At 39.6% G+C, this 20,090-nt stretch overlaps 1 protein-coding gene across 1 annotated transcript in view; it reads left to right on the forward strand.

Moving 5' to 3' along the window:
* Window positions 1–20,090, forward strand: part of LOC122794923 (probable ATP-dependent RNA helicase DDX60) — a 2,818,219-nt gene that overhangs the window by 2,240,240 nt on the left and 557,889 nt on the right. The window contains exon 32 of the mRNA XM_044063516.1: window positions 10,140–10,287. Coding sequence (XP_043919451.1) covers window positions 10,140–10,287 — 148 coding nt within the window. The remainder of the gene's footprint in view (window positions 1–10,139; window positions 10,288–20,090) is intronic.

Below are 20,090 nucleotides of genomic sequence, written 5' to 3' on the forward strand. Positions count from 1 at the left end.
AGTATCTTTGGTCTTGATAAGCATTTTCAGCAAAGAATATGGAAGTAAATGATTTGAGTATTTCAAGGCTTTGGGTAACAGTATTGAGGATGAAGTTGGCAGTGAATTATTTTGCAGTGATATTGGCAATATCTGTTGGGTGAGAATAAAAGATGTCACTATGAATAAGTTCTGAGCAATGTAGGATATTATTTCTTAGTTTTCTAACATAGCTAAAGGATTTGTAATTATCTTTTACTTCAGATGCCACACTGAGTTCATGGGCTCCTTTATTTTATTTTATTTTATTTGTATTTGTTAACCAGGGTAGAACACTGATCTCCTTGGACCTTTTTCAGGCTCAGCTCAGGAGTCCTGTGTGGTTGAGTGAGCTGCTAAGAGTCACACAGTTAGAAAATGGATGCTGAGGGGAATCAAACCCCTGGGCCACTGCACCTCAAAAACAGCTTCTAAACAGCTCCCTATTCCTCTGTACAAAACAGACAGACAGAGGTCCATTAATGGAGCTGATAGTGATTTTACAGCTACAGCCTTTATTTTATATTCATCCCAAAATATCCCAAAAGACTTGAAACGCTGTCAAAACGTTCCACAGCACTGAGATGCCCTTTTCTTGATTTATTAGATACAAAAAATATTATCTGTAAATAAAGCTAACTTCTCCTGATTGCCCCACCAATTATATCCTTATATTTCTGAGTCCATTATATTCTTTCTCAAAGGCCTTAAATGTAAAGTAAATAACAAAGGGGAAGAGGATACCCCTGCCTGGTTCCTCTGTTCAATCACAACTTATCAGAAAGGACCTTCCCGGTTTAATTTTGCCTCTGTTCCTTCATATATCCTCCTAATTACCTTTATTATTGTTTCAGGGAATGCAAATGATTCCATTGACCTATTCATAAAATCCCAAATTACTCTGTCAAATGCTTTCTTTACATCAAGATTCACCAACAACAATGGTGTTTTCTTGCATTCTGCTTCTCTCTGGTTCATCATTGTTCTATTAATGTCATCAAAGTGTTTGCCCCCACCTCCACAAAACACTGATCCATATCTATCACATCAAAACTTTGTATTTATTTATTTATTATTTATTTATTTTATTTAACATTTGTTTACCGGGAAAGTCCGACTTGGAACAAAGCCAATTTTCAGAGGAGGCCCAGAGAGAAACGCTTCAGATGCATGTTTTTGCAATGTGGGAGGAAACTGGAGTGCCCGGAGAAAACCCACACAAACGCATGGAGGACATGCAGACTACGCACAGAAGGCACTCCAGCCAAGAACTGAACCAGAGAACCTCTTGCTGCGAGATGTCAGTGCTACCGCTGCACCACTGCGCCATCCACTTTGATCCATGTGTATCAATTTTGGCAACACCTTTGTCATTTGTTTAACTAGTATAGACATAAACACTTTATAATCATGGTTTAAAATTGAAATGGGTCTGTATTAAGCTGGGTCTCATGGGTCTTTACTGTCTTTATGCAATATTGCCACTACATATTGCCACTACAACTTTCTTCCAGGATCATGACTTTCATCATTTTTTCGTATTTTTCAAGCCTACTTGCTAACTTAAAATATAACACTTGTTTATAATTTAAGCCAAGAGCATTAATCTAGTCATTCACCCTTCTAAAAATAATTTAAAATAACTTAATTATACATATAATAAAATCAATGCACTTTAGGAATTCACCTCACCACAGCAGCTCAAGAACACTGCACATTCACAGTAAAGTTTCTTTTGTCAAGCTTTTTCACTGGCTGTACCGTAAAGCCTATAATTATAAAAGCTAAAAACTACTTGTTGACTTTATTATCTTTAGCACATGCCAACAGTCACTGAAAAGATCCACCACCACATTTAAAATACCTCTGACTACATACTATACAAAACTATTTACTATATATAGCATGTGCTTTGTATCATGAAATGCTTTATACAAGTACTAATAACTACAATTGTTTACTTACAGATACTTGTTTCCCTTTTAGTGTCCTTCTAAACATTAATGACATAAAGTGGGGTATATGCTTTATAGTCTACCCACAAGTTTAACAAAGTCAGCAAAATCCAATCATTCTCACCCAGTTTTGCTTGCAAAGCTATAGCTCACAAATGTAATTGGTGCTTTATAGTCTCCTATTTAGTCACTAATTTCATAGTTGCTATATGAATCTGTTGTTGACTATCTTTGTGGCCTCTTGATATAAGTGACTTTTAACTCTTGACATATGCAGTGGATCTATAAAACATCCATTATGAGAGAGTTGACTCCATAGGCTAGGTTCATCAATGATGCTGTCAGTTTTGGGTCGGTGGATTTGGGAACACCTGATGGTTTGGAATGAACAGTGGCAACCTGTTATTCAAGAACCAATGGCGTGTAGTCCAGGATACATAGATTTGTGTTTCTACAGAATTAAGGGGGACCTGTTGTCCTTGAAATATCATCTTCTTATCCTTATCTGATCATGAACATGCAATGTGAATATGTCTCCTCTTTGAGTATTATTTTGTTGTTTAGAGTGTATCATGAAAATTATTAGCCTTTCTCATTCAGCTGCTGAACACAGGAACATAGGAACAATACTAGGGAAACTCTGGGACTGTAAAAGACCTAGCCATATGTACATTCAAGCAGACACCCTTAAATGTTCTTGTCACTCTTTGTAAGTACTTAACAGTGCCAACCTCACAAATCAAGCAGGACCATATATGATAACCCTGGTGTATAGACTAAGTTGTACTCCATTATTCCATAGGGTGGGAACATGTTGAGTTAAGAACCTATTTCTCCAGTGATTCTTGTTTATTTGTTGGTGTAAATTTAGATCCCACATATGTCTGCTTGTAGAGCTTCTGGTTTTGTGAAGAAATTGGAGGACAAATAGAATCTGGTCTTTCTTGGCTTAAAAATCAAGGCACATGTCACCTAAGAGCAGCCAATAGTCTACTGAATATAAGGGGAGTTGTGCTTATTTTTTGGGATAGTTGAAGGATTTAAGGCCTTTATTTTTTTTGGGCTAAAAATTGTTGGAACCTTTCCAGTTGAGAGGCATACTTGAATTTGTACATACCAAAGGGGGCACTGTATTCGATGATGGGTCTGATAAGGCAAGAGTACAGTGTTAAGATGACTTGTTTGCATCTTGAAGGTATTTCCTGTAAAATTAATTGAGACATAAGGAAGGGTTTCCTGACTGTGATGGAAACAAGATTGAATTAGAAAGGGGGAGGGGTTCTCCACGTAAGTACCCATATCTCTTATGATCATATCTGAAGAGTAGGGACCCCACTGAAATGTCAGCACTCAAAATGCTGAGTGCGATAATCAGACAAGCTGAAAAATAAAAAAGGGTGAAAACCCATTAAAAGAGTGAATCTCAAAGATTGCTGTTCTCCTTTAAACTTCTTTTTTGCAAGAGGGCAAGCCCCCACACCCCCTTAACTTACATACACCAACCCCAAGATTGCCATACCTTGGAAAAAGGAGAGTGTCTTGAGGAATGGCAGTCTCACATTTAGAATATGCAAGTTCATTTTTCAGCCATTCAATCTCTATGTTTCAGGACTCGCTCCAAGAGGGTCTGACATTTTAAATGGTTACTGAGGAGGAGGAATACCACTTTGCTGTGTTTTTGCATTTTGCTTGAGACCATTTTCAATAAACCATGTACGTACATATTCCAGTTATTTTTGGAAGAATTTATTATCAGTGGATGAGCAAATAAGTGTGCCTAGCTTGCATTCATAAGCAAACATGGTAAAATGGTCAACCACACAGAAATATTATCTTGGATGCCTGCAATATGAATAAACAACCTGAGAGGGATGTGCAATGATCCCATTAGTTACAATTTTACATTCAGAGTGGATACCTAGAAACCTCACTACTTGTTGGATGGCCAGTTCACATTAAGTTTGTCATAACATTACAATAATACCAGCATTTGGGATAGTGTTGAAAGCATTGGCCAGGTCAAGATAAGCAGTGTACACAAAGTGACCACAGTTCATAGTCTTTGTAACCTTTTTATGTAAGTGTACTAGGTATAGGCGGTAGGGCCTGTTCTTCACAAAAACAATCTGAGTGGGGTCTAGGTGAGTTAAGTTGCCTATGTCTGCACAACTGATTTCTGATATGATAAGTTCCATGGCTTTGCTTGCATTGCTGGTGAAGCTGATTAGCCTATAATTACCTGGTTTGTAGGGGGGGGGGGTCACCCTTGTGTAGAGGAGTCACAATGGCTGTTCTCCAAGCATCAGGAACAAGCTGAGCAGATAGGCTGAGGTGAAATAGTTTAAGTAGGGACATGGATAGTGCATATTTGGCCTGATGAGATTGGATGGTACAGTTGTGCAGTGCTTTGTGTTGTCCCTTCACAGCAAGAGGTTCTCCAGTTCCATTTTCGGCTGGGGAGCCTTCTGTGTGGAGTATGCATGTCTTCCCTGTGTTCATGTGGGTTTCCTCCGGGTGGTGCAGTTTCCTCCCACATTACAAAGACATGCATCTGGAGGGTTTCTCCCTGGGCCACTGCTGAAAATTGGCTCATTTCAAGTTGGACTTTCCTGGTAAACAAATTTTAAATAAGTAAATAAATAAGTGTGAATGCTGCATGTTGTATTACCCGATCCCACAGAAACATTATTTTTAGCCTTTGACAGGAATTCTAAGACTTGTTCCACTGTGATTACTGGGGAAACTAAATGTTCAGGCATGTTCAACTGTGATTACTGGGGAAACTAAATGTTCAGGCATAGTGGGCATAATGATGTTAGGTAGGTGTGGTAAGGTTAGCAGTAAATGTGTCTGCTAATATATTAGTTATTTCAATGGAATGTGTGATATTATTATGGATATGTTTGCCTGTTCTTATAAGTTTTCAGAATGAAATACCTGGGGAACACATTTTAGATGCACATAAGTACTCTTCTTTCCATTTATAAATGATGTGAGATGTCTTTAAATGTTCTTTTCTTGCTCGCCAGAGTACATAATCAATGAATATGAGGAGGAAGGGGGATGAAGAATATAAAATACAGGTACAGAATCCCTAATCTGAAATCCTTGGGATCAGCTGTGTTTCGAATTTCGGAATCTTTCGGATTTTAGAGCCCTCAGACAATGAATTACAAATACAGCTTAATTAGGAATCAAAAATTACAATTAATGTTTACTGCATACGTTCACTTCTTTGTTGTCGAATCTACTCCATCAACACATAGTCTAGGTCTTCATTTTTTGCCTTATGCAGTGTTTTCCTATCTTTCATTAGTTTATGGTCATCACTCTCACTATAAAATTTAAGTAACTTGTCTTTCTGCTTCTTTAAGTCATAGACATTGGTAGTTCCGACACCATATTCTTCAGTAAGACGTCACATGGACACACCACAATCAAGCTTCTGCAATAATTCCGCTTCTGCATTATTGATAATGACTGATGCTTCCTTTCTGTTTTCTCAGTGTTACCCATTGGAGTATATGCACCTCTTTTTGACATTTTCACAGTGAAATTAAAGGCAAACCGATAAAAGTATCAGTGAACAGCAGACACACTGCTATCAGTACGAGTACTGAGCAGTGCACAGGGCCGACAAGTGCGCAGCACAGTTTTTTCTGGAAAAAGCTTCGGATTTCGGAGCTTTTCGAATTTCAGAATTTTGGATTAGGGATTGTGAACCTGTAATAATGAACATCTGTCATCTTTAGTGCTTTCAGGCACTCAGTATTAGCCCTTCTCCCAAATTTTATTTTTAGCTCTACAGTCTAGAAAACAGATGTTACTAGATATTAAGACAAAAATGTTATCAACTAGGACTAAACTTAAAACTCCATGCTGTCTCACTCCAGTATTTGAGGGCATTTGTAAGGATAGCCTGTTTAGCTCAGATGGTTACGGCTGTAAGCTGCTAATGTGCATCATCATGTAGGCCTCACTCAGTTTTGTCTTGCAAATTGTGTAACTGAACAACTCACTTAACCAGGCATGTTCCCAAATCATCCTTGAAAAGAGACTGTGAACTTATCCAATTAACAAATAAAAAGTAAATAAGTTTTAAAAATGGACCATGGTATCATTTATTTAAGTAAACCTCACATCTTAGACAGATTTTATTGAAATAATGGATGGCATTTTAAAAATAATTGTCACAGTTGAGCAGGTTTGTGCCCCCTGTAGATCCACTGAGCTCAGAAAAGTTAGACGACTTCTTAGATGGGATGAATATTTCATGATTGTTCAAGGATCACAAGAAGCTACTAGAAGTTCAGTCACTGATGTAGTTAGACATGTACATTGATGATGTATGATGGGCAAGACCCTGTGACCTGATTGGCTCTCTGCAGAACTGTTTGGCTTTATTCTGAGCCAAGCCATGTCTCTTTTCCTAAAGGTATATTACTTTCATGTTATAGCCCCACAGGCCAAGCCATCTGACTTATGGAAAGCAGCTCTGTTGGCTGTGTTACCTAAACCAACTAAAGATCTTAGCTAGCTGTCAGACTATAGGTCATATCTTGAATCAGCGTATTGGTTACAATGTATATCTGTCACAATGAGTCTTAACTACTCAAGAGTCAGAAGCTTTTTCAGACATCTGGTCCATCCCATCCAGGTATGATTGTTTCTACTTAAACAGCCATAAGATTGAATAATAAGAGTAGTGGAGCTTTTTGAGTCTGCATGAGGCAGCAAGGCTCCTCAGAATGCCTTTAGTCTCAGTACAGAGAAAGCATTCAGTAGACTCTCCTGGAGTTAGTTAATTGCAGTTTTGAAGCAGTTTAACTTTCCATGTAAATTAGTAGATTGCTTGGTTATACTTTATCAAGGTTCAGATGCCACTCTCGGTGAGATCCTTGGATGTCAGAAAGAACTGTGTCACATGACAAGGGTGCCTTCTGTTACTTCTTTTTTCACTTTAGTCATGAAACCTTTGGTATTCCAAGTCAGGCATTATTCATGCCCCTCATCAGTTTAGCTAGTTAACTTCCTGAAGGGAAAAGTTATTTGCCAAATAGAAGAAATACCTAAGTAAAATTAATTTGTATGTTGAAATCTGCATACTTACATAGCCATTGCAGCTATAGTTCATAGGTTCATAGGTGGGTACTAGGCTATCTGCCCGAAGGCATTTATAAGCCTATCCAGAATGTGTTGGCTTTCGCCATCCCATTAGATTAGTTCCCTGTGCCTCTGTCCAGCAGTCACTGAAGTGATCCCCGAGGTAAACTTTCTGTTTCCCATCCACTCGTCAAGGGTTTTTTTTGAAGAGTGTTAACGAGGAGCTCTGCCTAATGTAGATTGGGATCTGGTTCCAAAGCATGGGAAGTCTCTGGGACAGGAATCTATCCCTCCAGCACGTCCTGTTTATTGTTGTGGTAAGGTTTAGATCCCTAGAGCGTGTGGCTCGAGGGGATAAGGTTTTCTTTAGGTGGAGCATGTCCATCAATTTTGGGTGGACATGGCCTTGTATGTCAGTCAGAGATCACCTGTGAGTAGGCGGTATGCAACCGAGTACAACTGGAGTTTCTTCAGTCAAGCTGCATAGGGCATCTGTTTGAGGCCATTGATCCTCTTGGTGAGGTACTTCTGTGGTCTTTCCAGCTGTTGCAGGTGTGTTGTAAGGTACATCCCAAATGGGGCATTGTACTCTAAGATGGGTCTGATGAGTGATGAGTAGAGGGGCACAATGACCTCTTTTGATCTGGATGCAAACCCTTTTGTGATTAGGTGGGCCACGTAGAAGTATTTTCTAACCACTTTGGCAATGTGATTATCAAAGGTGAGATTACTATCTACTTGGGTCCCCAGATCCCTTGTTACATCTTCCGTATTTAGGGGACTGCCACCTATGTGGTAGTTTGTGGGTACTTTGTTTTTTCCAAAGGGGATGACTATGCACTTTTTGGCATTTAGCTTGAGGCCATGATTTTGACACCAGGTATCCGTCTCAGTGAGACCCTTTTGGGGGATGTCTGTGTCAGCCGGGGAGTCAGTTATAGCCCCTAGTTTACAGTCGTCTGCGAACTTGATCAGCCATAGTCCTCCTGTGCTTGCCTGTACCTCTGAGAAGTAAATGCCATACAGGAGGGGTCCCAGGACCAAGCCCTGGGGAACACCACTTGTAACCGGTTTAGAGACGGACCTAGCTCCCGCAACTGTCATCATGTGAGTTCTGTCCGTGAGCCAGTTGGCAACCCATCTTATGAGTTAATGGTTTATGTTCAGGCTGGTGAGCTTGTCTATAATACCAGAATGGTGTAGAAGGACTTAGCAAAGTCTAGGTAGGCTGTGTGTACCACCTTTCCCTCATCTATAGCCTTGGTAACTGTCTCAAAGAAGTCCACCAGGTTTAGGAGGCATGATCTGCCCTTAACAAAGCCAAACTGGGTAGGGTCCAGTGTTTGGAGGTTCCCAATGTCTCTGTTAATGAGTTCCATGATGATGTGCTCCATAGCCTTGCAGACCAAGCTAGTCAGGCTTATAGGGCGATAGTTCCCAGGGTCTGTTGTGGTTCCACCTTTGTGGAGCAGGATAACTGTTGCTGTGCACCACTCTATGGGTATGTAGCCTGTGGAGAGGCTGAGGTTGAATAGTGTGTTTAGGTGAGGAGTTAGTTCGTCTTTGAGCTCATGTAGGATGCAGCCTGGGACACTGTCCGGTCCAATTGATGCTGAGTTTTTGGCTTTGGAGAGGGCTGTTTTAACCTGAGTGTCTGTGATTTCAGGGACTCTACATTCTTCTGGTATGGTTATGGGTCATTTTGGGGGTGAGATGGGGGTGAAGTTTGCGCTGAACCTGTCTGCCAGGATGTTGGCGATATCGGTCGGTTCAGTGTATTTTGTGCCATTCTGCACTAACTCCAAGCAGATCTGAGCATTGCCACTTAGATTCTTGACATAGATAAAGAATGCCTTGTGGTTATCTTTGGAGTCCTTGGCAATTTTTCTTTCAAAGCTCGCCTTGGATGATTTTATGAGGGATCATAGTTTCTTGCTGATACTGATCAGGGATGTCTTCCTTTCTTCGGATTTTACTCTTTTCTGTACTAGTTGCTGAAGGATAACAGTTGCTGAAGAATAGTGTTAAAATACAGATCGTAACACACCTCAGAGAAATGGCAAACAGCATGTTGATTGTTTTCTGTGAAGCTAAAGGAGGTAAAATAAGGCTTGAGAGCATTCCCAAAAGTTGTACCCCAACACATAATGAGGCATATAGTTTTAGTTGTGCAGTCTGAATTTGGGTATTAGCAGAGGAGAATGGTATGAATCAGAAGTGATGCTTTGAGAAATGGAAGAAAACAGTAAGTCGTGTTTCATAAAAAGAAAAAGAAAAAATAAGTATATATATATATATATATATATATATATATATATATATATATATGTCAGGCATTTTGTTGTCTGTAAAAATTTTGTTCAAGAGAATGATTTCTAGTAATACTTTCTAAGGCTGCAATGTAAAACTAAAATTAATTTAGCCAACTCTGTGTCATATAAGGATAAAACCCTGACTATGATGCAGGTAACCTGAGTTTGACTAGTGGCTCAGATGCCTGTAGGAGCTGTTACAGGAGGACGGTTGTGAGTGGTCACTGCTGGCTAGTCCCTGCTGGTGGGGATAAGGCAACTCTGACTCTCCACTTGGATGACATCTAGTGGGAGCACAATGTGTTACATTTTTGGAGCTTCCACATGCTTTCTGAGGCTGGTAGCAACTGCAGATCTCATATAGGTGCCATGGGGGAGAGAGGCTGCTTGGGGAGGCTGCCACCTCACCAGATCTCGTATTTGGGCCATTCCCTACCATCCATCTATTGCAACAAGAGAGGAAGAATTGGCTGATTAGTCATACTGAGCTGAAATAAATGTCTCACAGGACTCTTGCCCAGTTTGGGAATGTCTAGTGCTCGCCCATGCTGGAACAAATGGCATAATTGGGTATCAGTAGTACAGTTACCAGGCAAGTTCAGTGGGGAATAAAAAAATTCATTTATTAGTCTTGCATTCATTATCAGCTCATTCACTAGTAGTTTATCACTTTTTAAACATTATATGTGTTAAGTAGTTTCTGTGATTTACTACAGTATGTGAAGTAAAAAATTAAACTTGATTTCTGTAGGGATACATCAGTCAAGAAGGCAAACCACAGGGATTTTCTGGACTAGCAACTCATTTACATTATCGTGAGCCATCTAATTTTGTGCTGATCAGATTTCTGGAAAAGGGTCTTTTTCACAAGTTGTGTGAAAGATCTCTAACAAATAAAGGTAAGATCATCTTTCATCCATTTGAAAGCATTTTTAGTTTGTGTGGCAATATATTTCAAGCAGATATAGGATGTAAATCTTGACTCTTTCCACTGATATTTATATTTACTACACTAAAGTGTGTTTCTTCTGGTGTGGTTTTCAGCTAAACAGATCTCTAACCATTTCCAAAATATTTTTCCAAAACCAACTACTCCAAATAATGCAGTCCATGTTAATGTATGATTATTTTTATTCAAGGCTAGAAATACTAAATGGACAGAATTAGCAAAGAAATTTAAGTACACATATCTGCCCTGAGATGCTACAGTAATTTAGAAAAATTTTGCTGTAAAGTTTTAAAATATAAAGTTTTGTTGTTGACTTCAAGAAAAGAAAAAAAAAAAAACGTTATTGCCACTGAGTCAGATACCCATGCACAATCATTTAATTTAAAAATATCAGTTGTCTATCTTCATTAAAGTGGTGTGCATAGGAATTTTCACTTCTGTGTTCTTTAATGTCACATTATTACCTGAATATCTGCAGCATTCATGGCGTAATACTAAAATAACGTCAGTTTGTCCCTATTTGCAGGAAGCGGTTAAGAATATTTTCACATTTAGCAGCATGGGTTTACAAGAGGGAGATCTTGTACAAAAAATATGATATAATTTTATTCTTACATAACTTCAGCATTAAGCTGTGGGTTCCCTGTAGATGTGGTATAACTTGGCATGTCTAGTTTTTGACTCAGTTATGCAGCCAAATTACAAAGGCATTAATTAAATAGGGATTTGGTGGTTATATTATCAAATGGGTTACTGAGTGACTAAATGGTAGAAGTTCGTCAGAATGACTCAATAGCATGTACTTCTGTGAGTATGCTACCTTGAGTGGCATACCACAACCAAAGGGCTGAGTACCGGGACCTCTTCCCGTTCGTGTTATATGTGTACTTTACCTGGAAGTAACAGTAATCAGTGCAATGTAGCAAAATTTGCTGATGATATCAGTCACTTGCAGAGCAAGCTCATGTTTAGATCACTGACACTTACAGAATTATATGGGAGAGACTCACATCTGGAGTAAAGATAATATGGTCTGTTTCAGTTGCAATAAGTGTAAAATTTTGCTTGTTGGAACTATGAATCATGAATACCTCTATATGTTAGGCAATCATCCATTTACAGTCCCATTTTTCCATTTTTGTATATGGGAGCTGAGTTTCACTTCAACAGTGACAGTCATCTAGTACCAGTGTTCCCACTGCCAGGTGGCTAGCCATGCCATTGTGCCCTAAAGTAGTCAAACTCATCAAATATGTGTTTGTGAATGTCCATATGCGTGTGTGTGTGTGTGTGTGTGTGTGTGTGTGTGTGTGTGTGTGTAGAAATGTATGCATATGTTTTAATGTTCTTATATGCATACATTAGATATTTGATATAGTATAGAAGTTTAACAGATAATCTCGTCTTAAAGTTTGTGTTGTAGAGGTACTTGATGTAAACCAAGCACTTCACAGAAGGTGTAGTGTGCAGGTGATGCACTTAAGTTGTGCTTTGCTGTTTTATAATGTGCTTCATTCCTTCACTGTTTACTGAATGGAATATGTACAGAATTTGAGATATTGTATAACGTACTGGCTGCCCACGTACAAAACTAACTTTAGCAACAGAAAGTTAAAAAAGATCGGTAAGCATGTAATAACAAAATTTTAATATGATAATAACAAAGTGTGATTGTTAAGGCAAAAGTACACACATACTGCTCTGTTTATCCCCACAGATGATATACTACTAAATATTGATAAAGGTTACTTCATTAGATTAGTCTTCATTGATCTAACAAAAGCAATAGATTTAGTCAACCGCTACCTCCTTTTTAATAAACTAATTAAGTATAGCATAAGTAAGCAAACCTTCCCATGATTCAGAAACATCCTTTACAACAGAGTCTTCTCTGACAAAAATAGGCAAGTCCATATCACCTTCAGCCTCACTCACTGCATCATCCTATATGCTGATAATAATTTGCAGGTCAGACCATATTGTTATCAAAATAAGAAACCAGCTCCAAGATGACCAAGCCCATCCATCACACAGGCTGTCCTGAAATAGACACATTTTGAATTAAAATATAATAATAAGTCAAGGATTTTTTGCACCAAATTAAACTATCCAGAGTTCCCAAAGATTGCTGCATTGCAGCCAGTAAGCAAATCCACTTAGAGACAACTCCACTCTTCAAATAACTGAGAATCTGGTTGGACCAAGAAACATTAAAAATGCAAAAAAAACAAAAAAAAAAAAAAAAAACCACAAGTCCCATTTGTTTTGGGCATAAAATATCTTAAATTCTTTCCACCAAAGGAGGGAACACTATTGAAAAAGATGTGCTTCTGTTACAACTACAATATGGCCTACTTTTTTGTAGCTATTGCTTCCAACAATAATCTTTCCTCATTGCAAGTAGGAGCCAACAACATTTTCAGATTCATTGCATGTGCTCCCAAGAGAGAACACCACTAAAGCCCATTGGCTACCAGTCCATGGTAGAATCAAACAAGAATAATTTCCATTTTTGTCAACTGACTCTACCATTGCTCCTCTCACTACCACGTTAGAACTCTCCCTGCAACCTAACAGCATCGCAAACACTAGGCACCAAACTATGCTGTGCAAACCACAACATTTTCATCCTAACACCACAAATTTGGGAGCCCTTCCCCTGTTGTCTCAGAGTCCTCTACATTTAAAACATGGAGTTGTGATCTTAAGCAGTTGCTATTCAAAGAAGCAGCTGCAAATGTTTCAAAACAGATTGCATCACCTGAAATGGCATATACTGTCAGAAATTTCTTTCAGAACTCATCAGTCAACACCAACCTATTCACTTGAAATTTTCTTAAATTGCAGATCCCCAACCATATATACCATAAACAGTGTACATGCACTCTGTGCTTATACTCTAACCCTTTTCTTTCCTGGGTTACAGCATCTCTAATTATATCATCTTCTACTCTCAAAATTATTTTCAATGCAATAATAATGCAATGAACCATTTCCCTCTATGCCAAAACTCCCACTAAGTATAGCTCCCCCCCACACTATATTTACTGTACATCTTCAAGTACAGTGCCATTTACTCATCATGATGGATGTAGTTACTACACAAGACTGATGTTGTTGTCACTGAAACTTATATTCTCCTGTAATGGTTATCCCTATGTACTGAGGCAATGTTACAACTGCCTCATGTACACAGACATAGATCTATGCTATGTACGTAGGGTTACAACTGCCTTATGTACACAGACAACCCTCTCCTCCTACCACAAAACACTAACATATGCGAGAGATGCAATTATACAGCCAAACTGGAGGCTAAGGTCACTCCACCCGAGACTGGAACAGACAGTCATGAGGAGAAGTTAACACTTGCACCACACCTCCAGCCACACATAGACCTACTAAACCAGCACTGGCAAAAAATGCACATAAATACACTAAATCATAGTCTGAAGCTCTAAATAAAAACCTGCAAAAGCATCCGAGAGCTCCATAGCAGATACCCAAAAAACCTGCACCTCCCGTCACAAACCAGACAACACATAAAACACAAAATCAATGTGCCGCACAATCACAGCCCTTAAGGCGAAATAACATATCTAACACACTAGTAATAGGTGACTCTATAGTCAGGCACACTGACATCCCACTCACTAGGCTGGACAAGGAGAAGGTTACTGTTAGTTGCCTGTCGGGAGCCAGAATCCGCCATATAACACAAGCACTCAGGTCACTCCAGAACAAGTACAAATATGACTCTGTCATTGTTCATGTTGGTGTGAATGACCTGAGATGTACCTCCCTGGACTACATGAAACGAGACATGTAAGAGCTCTCTGATCATGTAGCCCAGGTGGGTATGACCCTTACCATGAGTAGCATCCTGCCCTCACCAAGAATGATACCTCAGTATAAAGAAAACATGATCAATTTCAGCAATTGGATAAGCTTCTGCTGTCATTCAAATCATCCTGGGATGACATGCTTGACAAGCCACGTTGCTTCGCAAGAGACAGCTTGCACCTGTCACCCCTAGGCTTTTGAATACTGTCCAAGGCTCTTGCTGCCCCCATAGTGCCTTTTTTAGGCAAGGCTCAAAAGTCAAATCCACCTCCATAAAAGCACAAATAAAAAAATGAGGGTTATGCAACTCAATGCCAGGAGTTTAAATCTCAAAATGCATGCATTCGAAGCACTCCTCAGTATGGAGAACGTCGACATCTGTGCAGTAGCTGAAACCTGGTTCAAGTCTCCAGAGAGCACTCCAGCACTACTGGGCTACAACTCATACCACACATTTTGGCCACAGAACATGGACCAAAACACAAAAGGAGGGGGTGTATCCATATTCATCAAGGATACCTACACCTCCAGGTTAGTGGTGCAGCATGATACCTCTGAGATCATCCATGTGCAACTAACATCGGGCAAATATGCAGCGCAAATTGTGGCCTGCTACAGATCATCCTTCATGACCCAGGACCACCACTCTGCCTTTCTAGAGACACTGGAAAACATGAAGGTCCTACCGAACACCCTCATATTGGGCAATTTCAATTACCCTACCATTAACTGGGAAAACTACTTGAGTACAAACTCCCAGGCTCAGCGCTTCCTGGAATTTATCAACTCAAACGCCCAGGATCAGCTGGTAAACTCCCCTACCAGAGGTGAAAACATATTGGACTTGGTCATCACCAACATGGGCGACAGGTGTTCCACACCAGAGGTCAACATGTCACTGGTTAGATCAGACCATAAACTAATCACTCTGGGTGTCCACACCCCACCACCACCCCCAACCAAGAAACCACAGTGAAAAACTTTTCTAAAGCAAACTTCACCTTACTTAAGATAGAGGTGGTAAGTTTCACAGCCCCCACACTAATGGATAATGCTGCCCAAGATGCAGAATCCTTTACAAATGCACTCCATGAGCACCTACAAGGATGCATGGATTGTGCCATCCCTAGCAAAACCAAGACTAACTCCCCTAAGAGAAATAAACCAGTCTGGTGGACCCCTGCCATAAACAGGTTATGCAATAAAAGGAGGAAACTAGTTCAGAAAAAAAGCAAATCCCAAGAAAGAAAGACATCCCTGATCAGTATCAGTAAGAAACTAAGGTCCCTCATAAAATCATCCAAGGCTAACTTTGAAAGAAAAATAGCCAAGGATTCGAAAGATAACCACAAAGCCTTCTTTAGCTATGTCAAGAATCTAAGTGGCAACTCACAGATATGCTCTGAGCTAGTGCAAAACAGCACAAAATATACTGAACCTACTGATATTGCCAACATCCTGGCAGGTAGATTCAGTGCAAACTTCACCTCCCTCTCACCTCCAAAAGGGCCCACAGTAATACCGGAAAAGTGTAGTGCCCCGGAAATCACAGACGCCCAGGTGAAAACAGCCCTTTCAAAAGCCAAAAACACAGCGTCAATGGGGTCAGATGGTGTCCTAGGATGCGTCTTGCACCAACTACAGAACAAACTAACCTCCCACCTAAATACACTGTTCAACCTCAGCCTCTCCTCAGGCTATGTCCCCATAGAATGGCACACAGCAATGGTTATTCCACTCCACAAAGGAGGGGCCACAACTGACTCTGGTAACTATTGCCGTATAAGTCTGACTAGCCTGGTTTGCAAGGCTATGGAGCCCATCATCATGGAACTCATTAACAAAGACATTGGGAACCTCCAAACACTTGACCCGACCCAGTTCGGCTTTGTTTAGGGCAGATCATGCCTACTAAACCTGGTTGACTGCTTTGAGACAGTCACCAAGGCCATAGATGAGGGAAAGGTGGTTCACATAACCTACCTTGACCTCGGCAAGGCGTTCGATACCATTCCTCACTCAGGTATTATAGGAAAAACTCACGAGCCTGAACATAAACCCCTACTTCACAAGATGGGTTGCCAACTGGCTTACAGACAGAACTCAGGCGGTAAGAATAGCAGGCTCCAGGTCTGACTCTAAACCAGTCACAAGTGGTGTCCTGCAAAGCTTGGTCCTGGGACCCCTACTGTTCAGCATATACTTCTCAGAAGTACAGGCAAACATAGGAGGACTATGGCTAACCAAGTTTGCTGAATACTGCAAACTGAGAGCCATAATTGACTCTCCGGCTGACACGGACATCCTCCAAAAAGGACTTACTGAGACAGACACCTGGTGTCAAGTTCATGGCCTCAAGTTAAATGCCAAAATATGCATAGTCATCCCATTTGGGAAAAATAAAACACCCACGAATTACCACATAGGTGGCAGCCCCCTTAATACAGAAGAGGTAATAAGAGATATGGGGACCCAGGTAGATAGTAATCTCTCCTTTGACAATCATATTGCCAAAGTAGTTAGGAAATCCTTCTATGTGGCCCATTTAATTACTAAAGGGTTCGCATCTAGAAATAAAGAGGTTATAGTGCCCCTCTACTCGTCACTCATCAGACCCATCACAGAGTACAATGCCCCATTTGGGATGTACCTCACAAGACACTTCCAACAGGTGGAAAGACCACAAAAGTACCTCAACAAGAGGATTACTGGCCTCAAACATATGTCTTATGCAGACCGACTGAAAAAACTCCGGCTGTACTCAGTGGCATATCGCTTACTCAGAGGTGATCTCTCCCTGACTTACAAAGCCATGTCCAACTCAGAATTGATGGACATGCTCCACCTAAAGAAATCTAAGTTACTGCGAGCCATGCGCTTTGGTGAGTTAATCCTCACCACAACAATAAATAGAACATGCTGGAGGGATAGATTCCTGTCACAGAGACACCCCCCCCCCATGATTTGGAACAAAATTCCTATCTACATTAGGCAGAGCCCCTCACTAACACTCTTCAAGAGAAACCTTGACGAGTGGATGGGTAACAGCAAATGAACCCCTGGGATCACTTCATTGGCTCTGCTTGACAGAGGCTCAGTTAATCAATGGGGCAGTGAAAGCCGACACACTCTGGCTAGGCTTATAAATGCCCTTGGGCAGATAGCCTAGTACCTACCTATGAACCTATGACCTTATAGCTCTAAAAAATCATTTTCCTAGTCACTTCAATTTGCTCACCAGCATCTCTGACAGAGCAGTCTGCAAGGAATCTTTAAAGTCAGCCAACTCATTACACTCCTAGAAAATATGTTCCCAGTTACCTATTTCTTCCCCATCCCATCTCCAGCATTTGCTGTGTACCTGAAGAAAGATTCTTTGGAGCCTGCTTGGGGTATAAACATATCTATGTAAACACTTCCAGGCAAAGAGACTAAATCTGTTTTTGTTTTTAGTCTCATTCTGGGCTGAACCTGAAACTGGTCTAAGAGATCAGTGTTTCCACCAAGTTAAAAGATTTAAATAAATAAATAAATACTCTATGTGTGGGTTGGAGGGAAGGCCATGTGATTTTGAGGAAGTGAAATGGTTAAAGCCACATGTAGGAAGTCCTAGTGCACCAGTTTCCGGTACAGAGTATCAGATAAAATTATACTGAACCCCCCCCCCCCCCCAGAAAAAAAACAGAAATGAGTTTCATCATTGCTACTCCAAATTAGATGGATACTGCACATTTTGGTGTGAGGAAGAGATCCTCCCTGGGTGGTTACTGAAGATAGCTGGAATATGGAATTAAAGCAAGCAGCCAATAGAGTGGAAGAGCAGCCCACAGCGACTGTGCTGTAACCTGAAAGAAAAGCAAGTTCAGAAGTGGCTGGAGAAGGAAGCCCCCACTCTGAAGAATCAGTTGTAAGCAGCCCAGACAAATACAGAGCTAAAGTTACCTGGTAGTTTCTGTATGATAGGGAATAAAAATCTGGACTGCTATATGTGTGAAACTGTAATGTATGTACTGTAGCCTTTCAAATTTATTTGGATTATTAAAATAAGGACTATATGAGATATATTGAAAGTATTTTACTTTTCAAGTGTGCAGTAAACACAAGTAATTGAAATATTGAAGAATGTGGTTAAAATGCATCTTCTGTTTTAGATTTAATGACTGCAGCATATAGGAATGTAGGTGCGGGCATATTTGTTTGCATATGTACGTGTGTGTGTGTGTGTGTGTGTGTGTGTCTATATATATATATATATATATATATATATATATATATATATATATATATATAAAATATAAAGTTTCACAGATAAACAACAAGGCAGAATTTGTTTTCCTCTCTCTGTCAATGTTGTTTGTCTTTCAGCTTTTTCCCGGTAATATGTATATATTTAGATAGAGATAGATATATATGTGTGTGTATATATATATATATATATATATATATATATATATATATATATATATATATATAAACAAGTGTTATGAATATTTTATTGCTTTGGGGAGTGTGAATGGTGAGTTTAACTATGAATATGTGATTCTGAGTGTTCCTCAGCAGAGTGAGTGTTATTGTTTGTGAAGCTTGTCGCTCTTCTTATATATATAAAAAAGATGTGGAGGCTTGGGTGTTCATTTAAGTAGTTTGTTATATACAAACACATCAGGATGGAAAGCAGGAACATTGAACTTAAACAAACTATCTAACTGACTACATACTTACATGCTCACACACTGGCTGTTCACTCTAAATGGCATTCTTGCTTGCACATGCTCAGTACTTATGTACATGTACTGAATCACTGGAAAGCTTCTTAAAGGTATATCACATACTCTGATCTACATCCTCCTGCTTTACTGAGCTATCTCATATAAACAATGACATTTCAATAGTCATCACAAAATGACGTTTGTCCAGCGATAACAATAAAGCCAAGAACAGCCTGGAATCTTTGTTGAAGTTTATTAGAATTAGTCAAAACTCCAGTACATCCACCATGATGGAGCTTCAAGACAATCAAATAGGTATTCTTGAACTCAAACAGAATAAATGTGCACACACTTGTATTTTAACTGTGATTTAGTATACTGAGATGTAAAGTTTTGGTTTTTCAAGTGTTTTACATAAATTTTCTTTCATTGCACAATAATGTTTTAATATAGGGTATTTGGAAAGGGATTTTATATGGATATTAATGAATTTGTATAAATTATTGCTTTTTCAATTTGATTGGTCAATTAATTGATTATGCCTCTTAAATAAGTATATAAGGTACATAGAATGTGACAGCCCACATCTGATGAAGTGTCTTATAAACGAAAACGTATGGTGGAGCATTTATGGTGGGTATACTGGAGTTTTGACTAATTCTAATAAACTTCGACAAAGATTCCAGGCTGTTCTTGGCTTTATTTTTCTGCTGGACTGACTTCATCTTGTGGTTTATTGGTTGGAGTTGAAGCTGCTGTGAACATTTGGTTGTTTTATTTCAATAGGCAAACAATTATACAGACAATGATAAAGAAAACCAACAGTCATGTCCAGGTTGCCGTTTATCTGAAAGTTGGTTTCGAGATGTGACCTGATTTCGTGACTAATAGTTAGGACTGGGTTTAGCAATAGGGACGGTCACGGAGGAATGTTCTGCTTGAGGAGTCTCGAGGATTTTCTCAGGAACAGGGATTGCTGACAGAATGTCTTCTGGAACAGAAACATTGGACAAGTCACTCTGAGAACTAGAGTCTTTGTCACAGGCAAGATGCTGTAACACTGATTCGGATACTGGTAACAGATGCTTACAATTTCATTTGAATTCCATTCGTTGTGATTCCACAATATACGATCTCGGATCCTGACACAAATTTTTCACAAATTCGATGCCATCAAAACCTTTTGACATCAGCATTCTCA

Source organism: Protopterus annectens, chromosome 2.part1 (genome assembly GCF_019279795.1).
Source record: "Protopterus annectens isolate FY-2018-M chromosome 2.part1, PAN1.0, whole genome shotgun sequence".
NCBI classification, from domain to species: Eukaryota; Metazoa; Chordata; order Ceratodontiformes; family Protopteridae; genus Protopterus; species Protopterus annectens.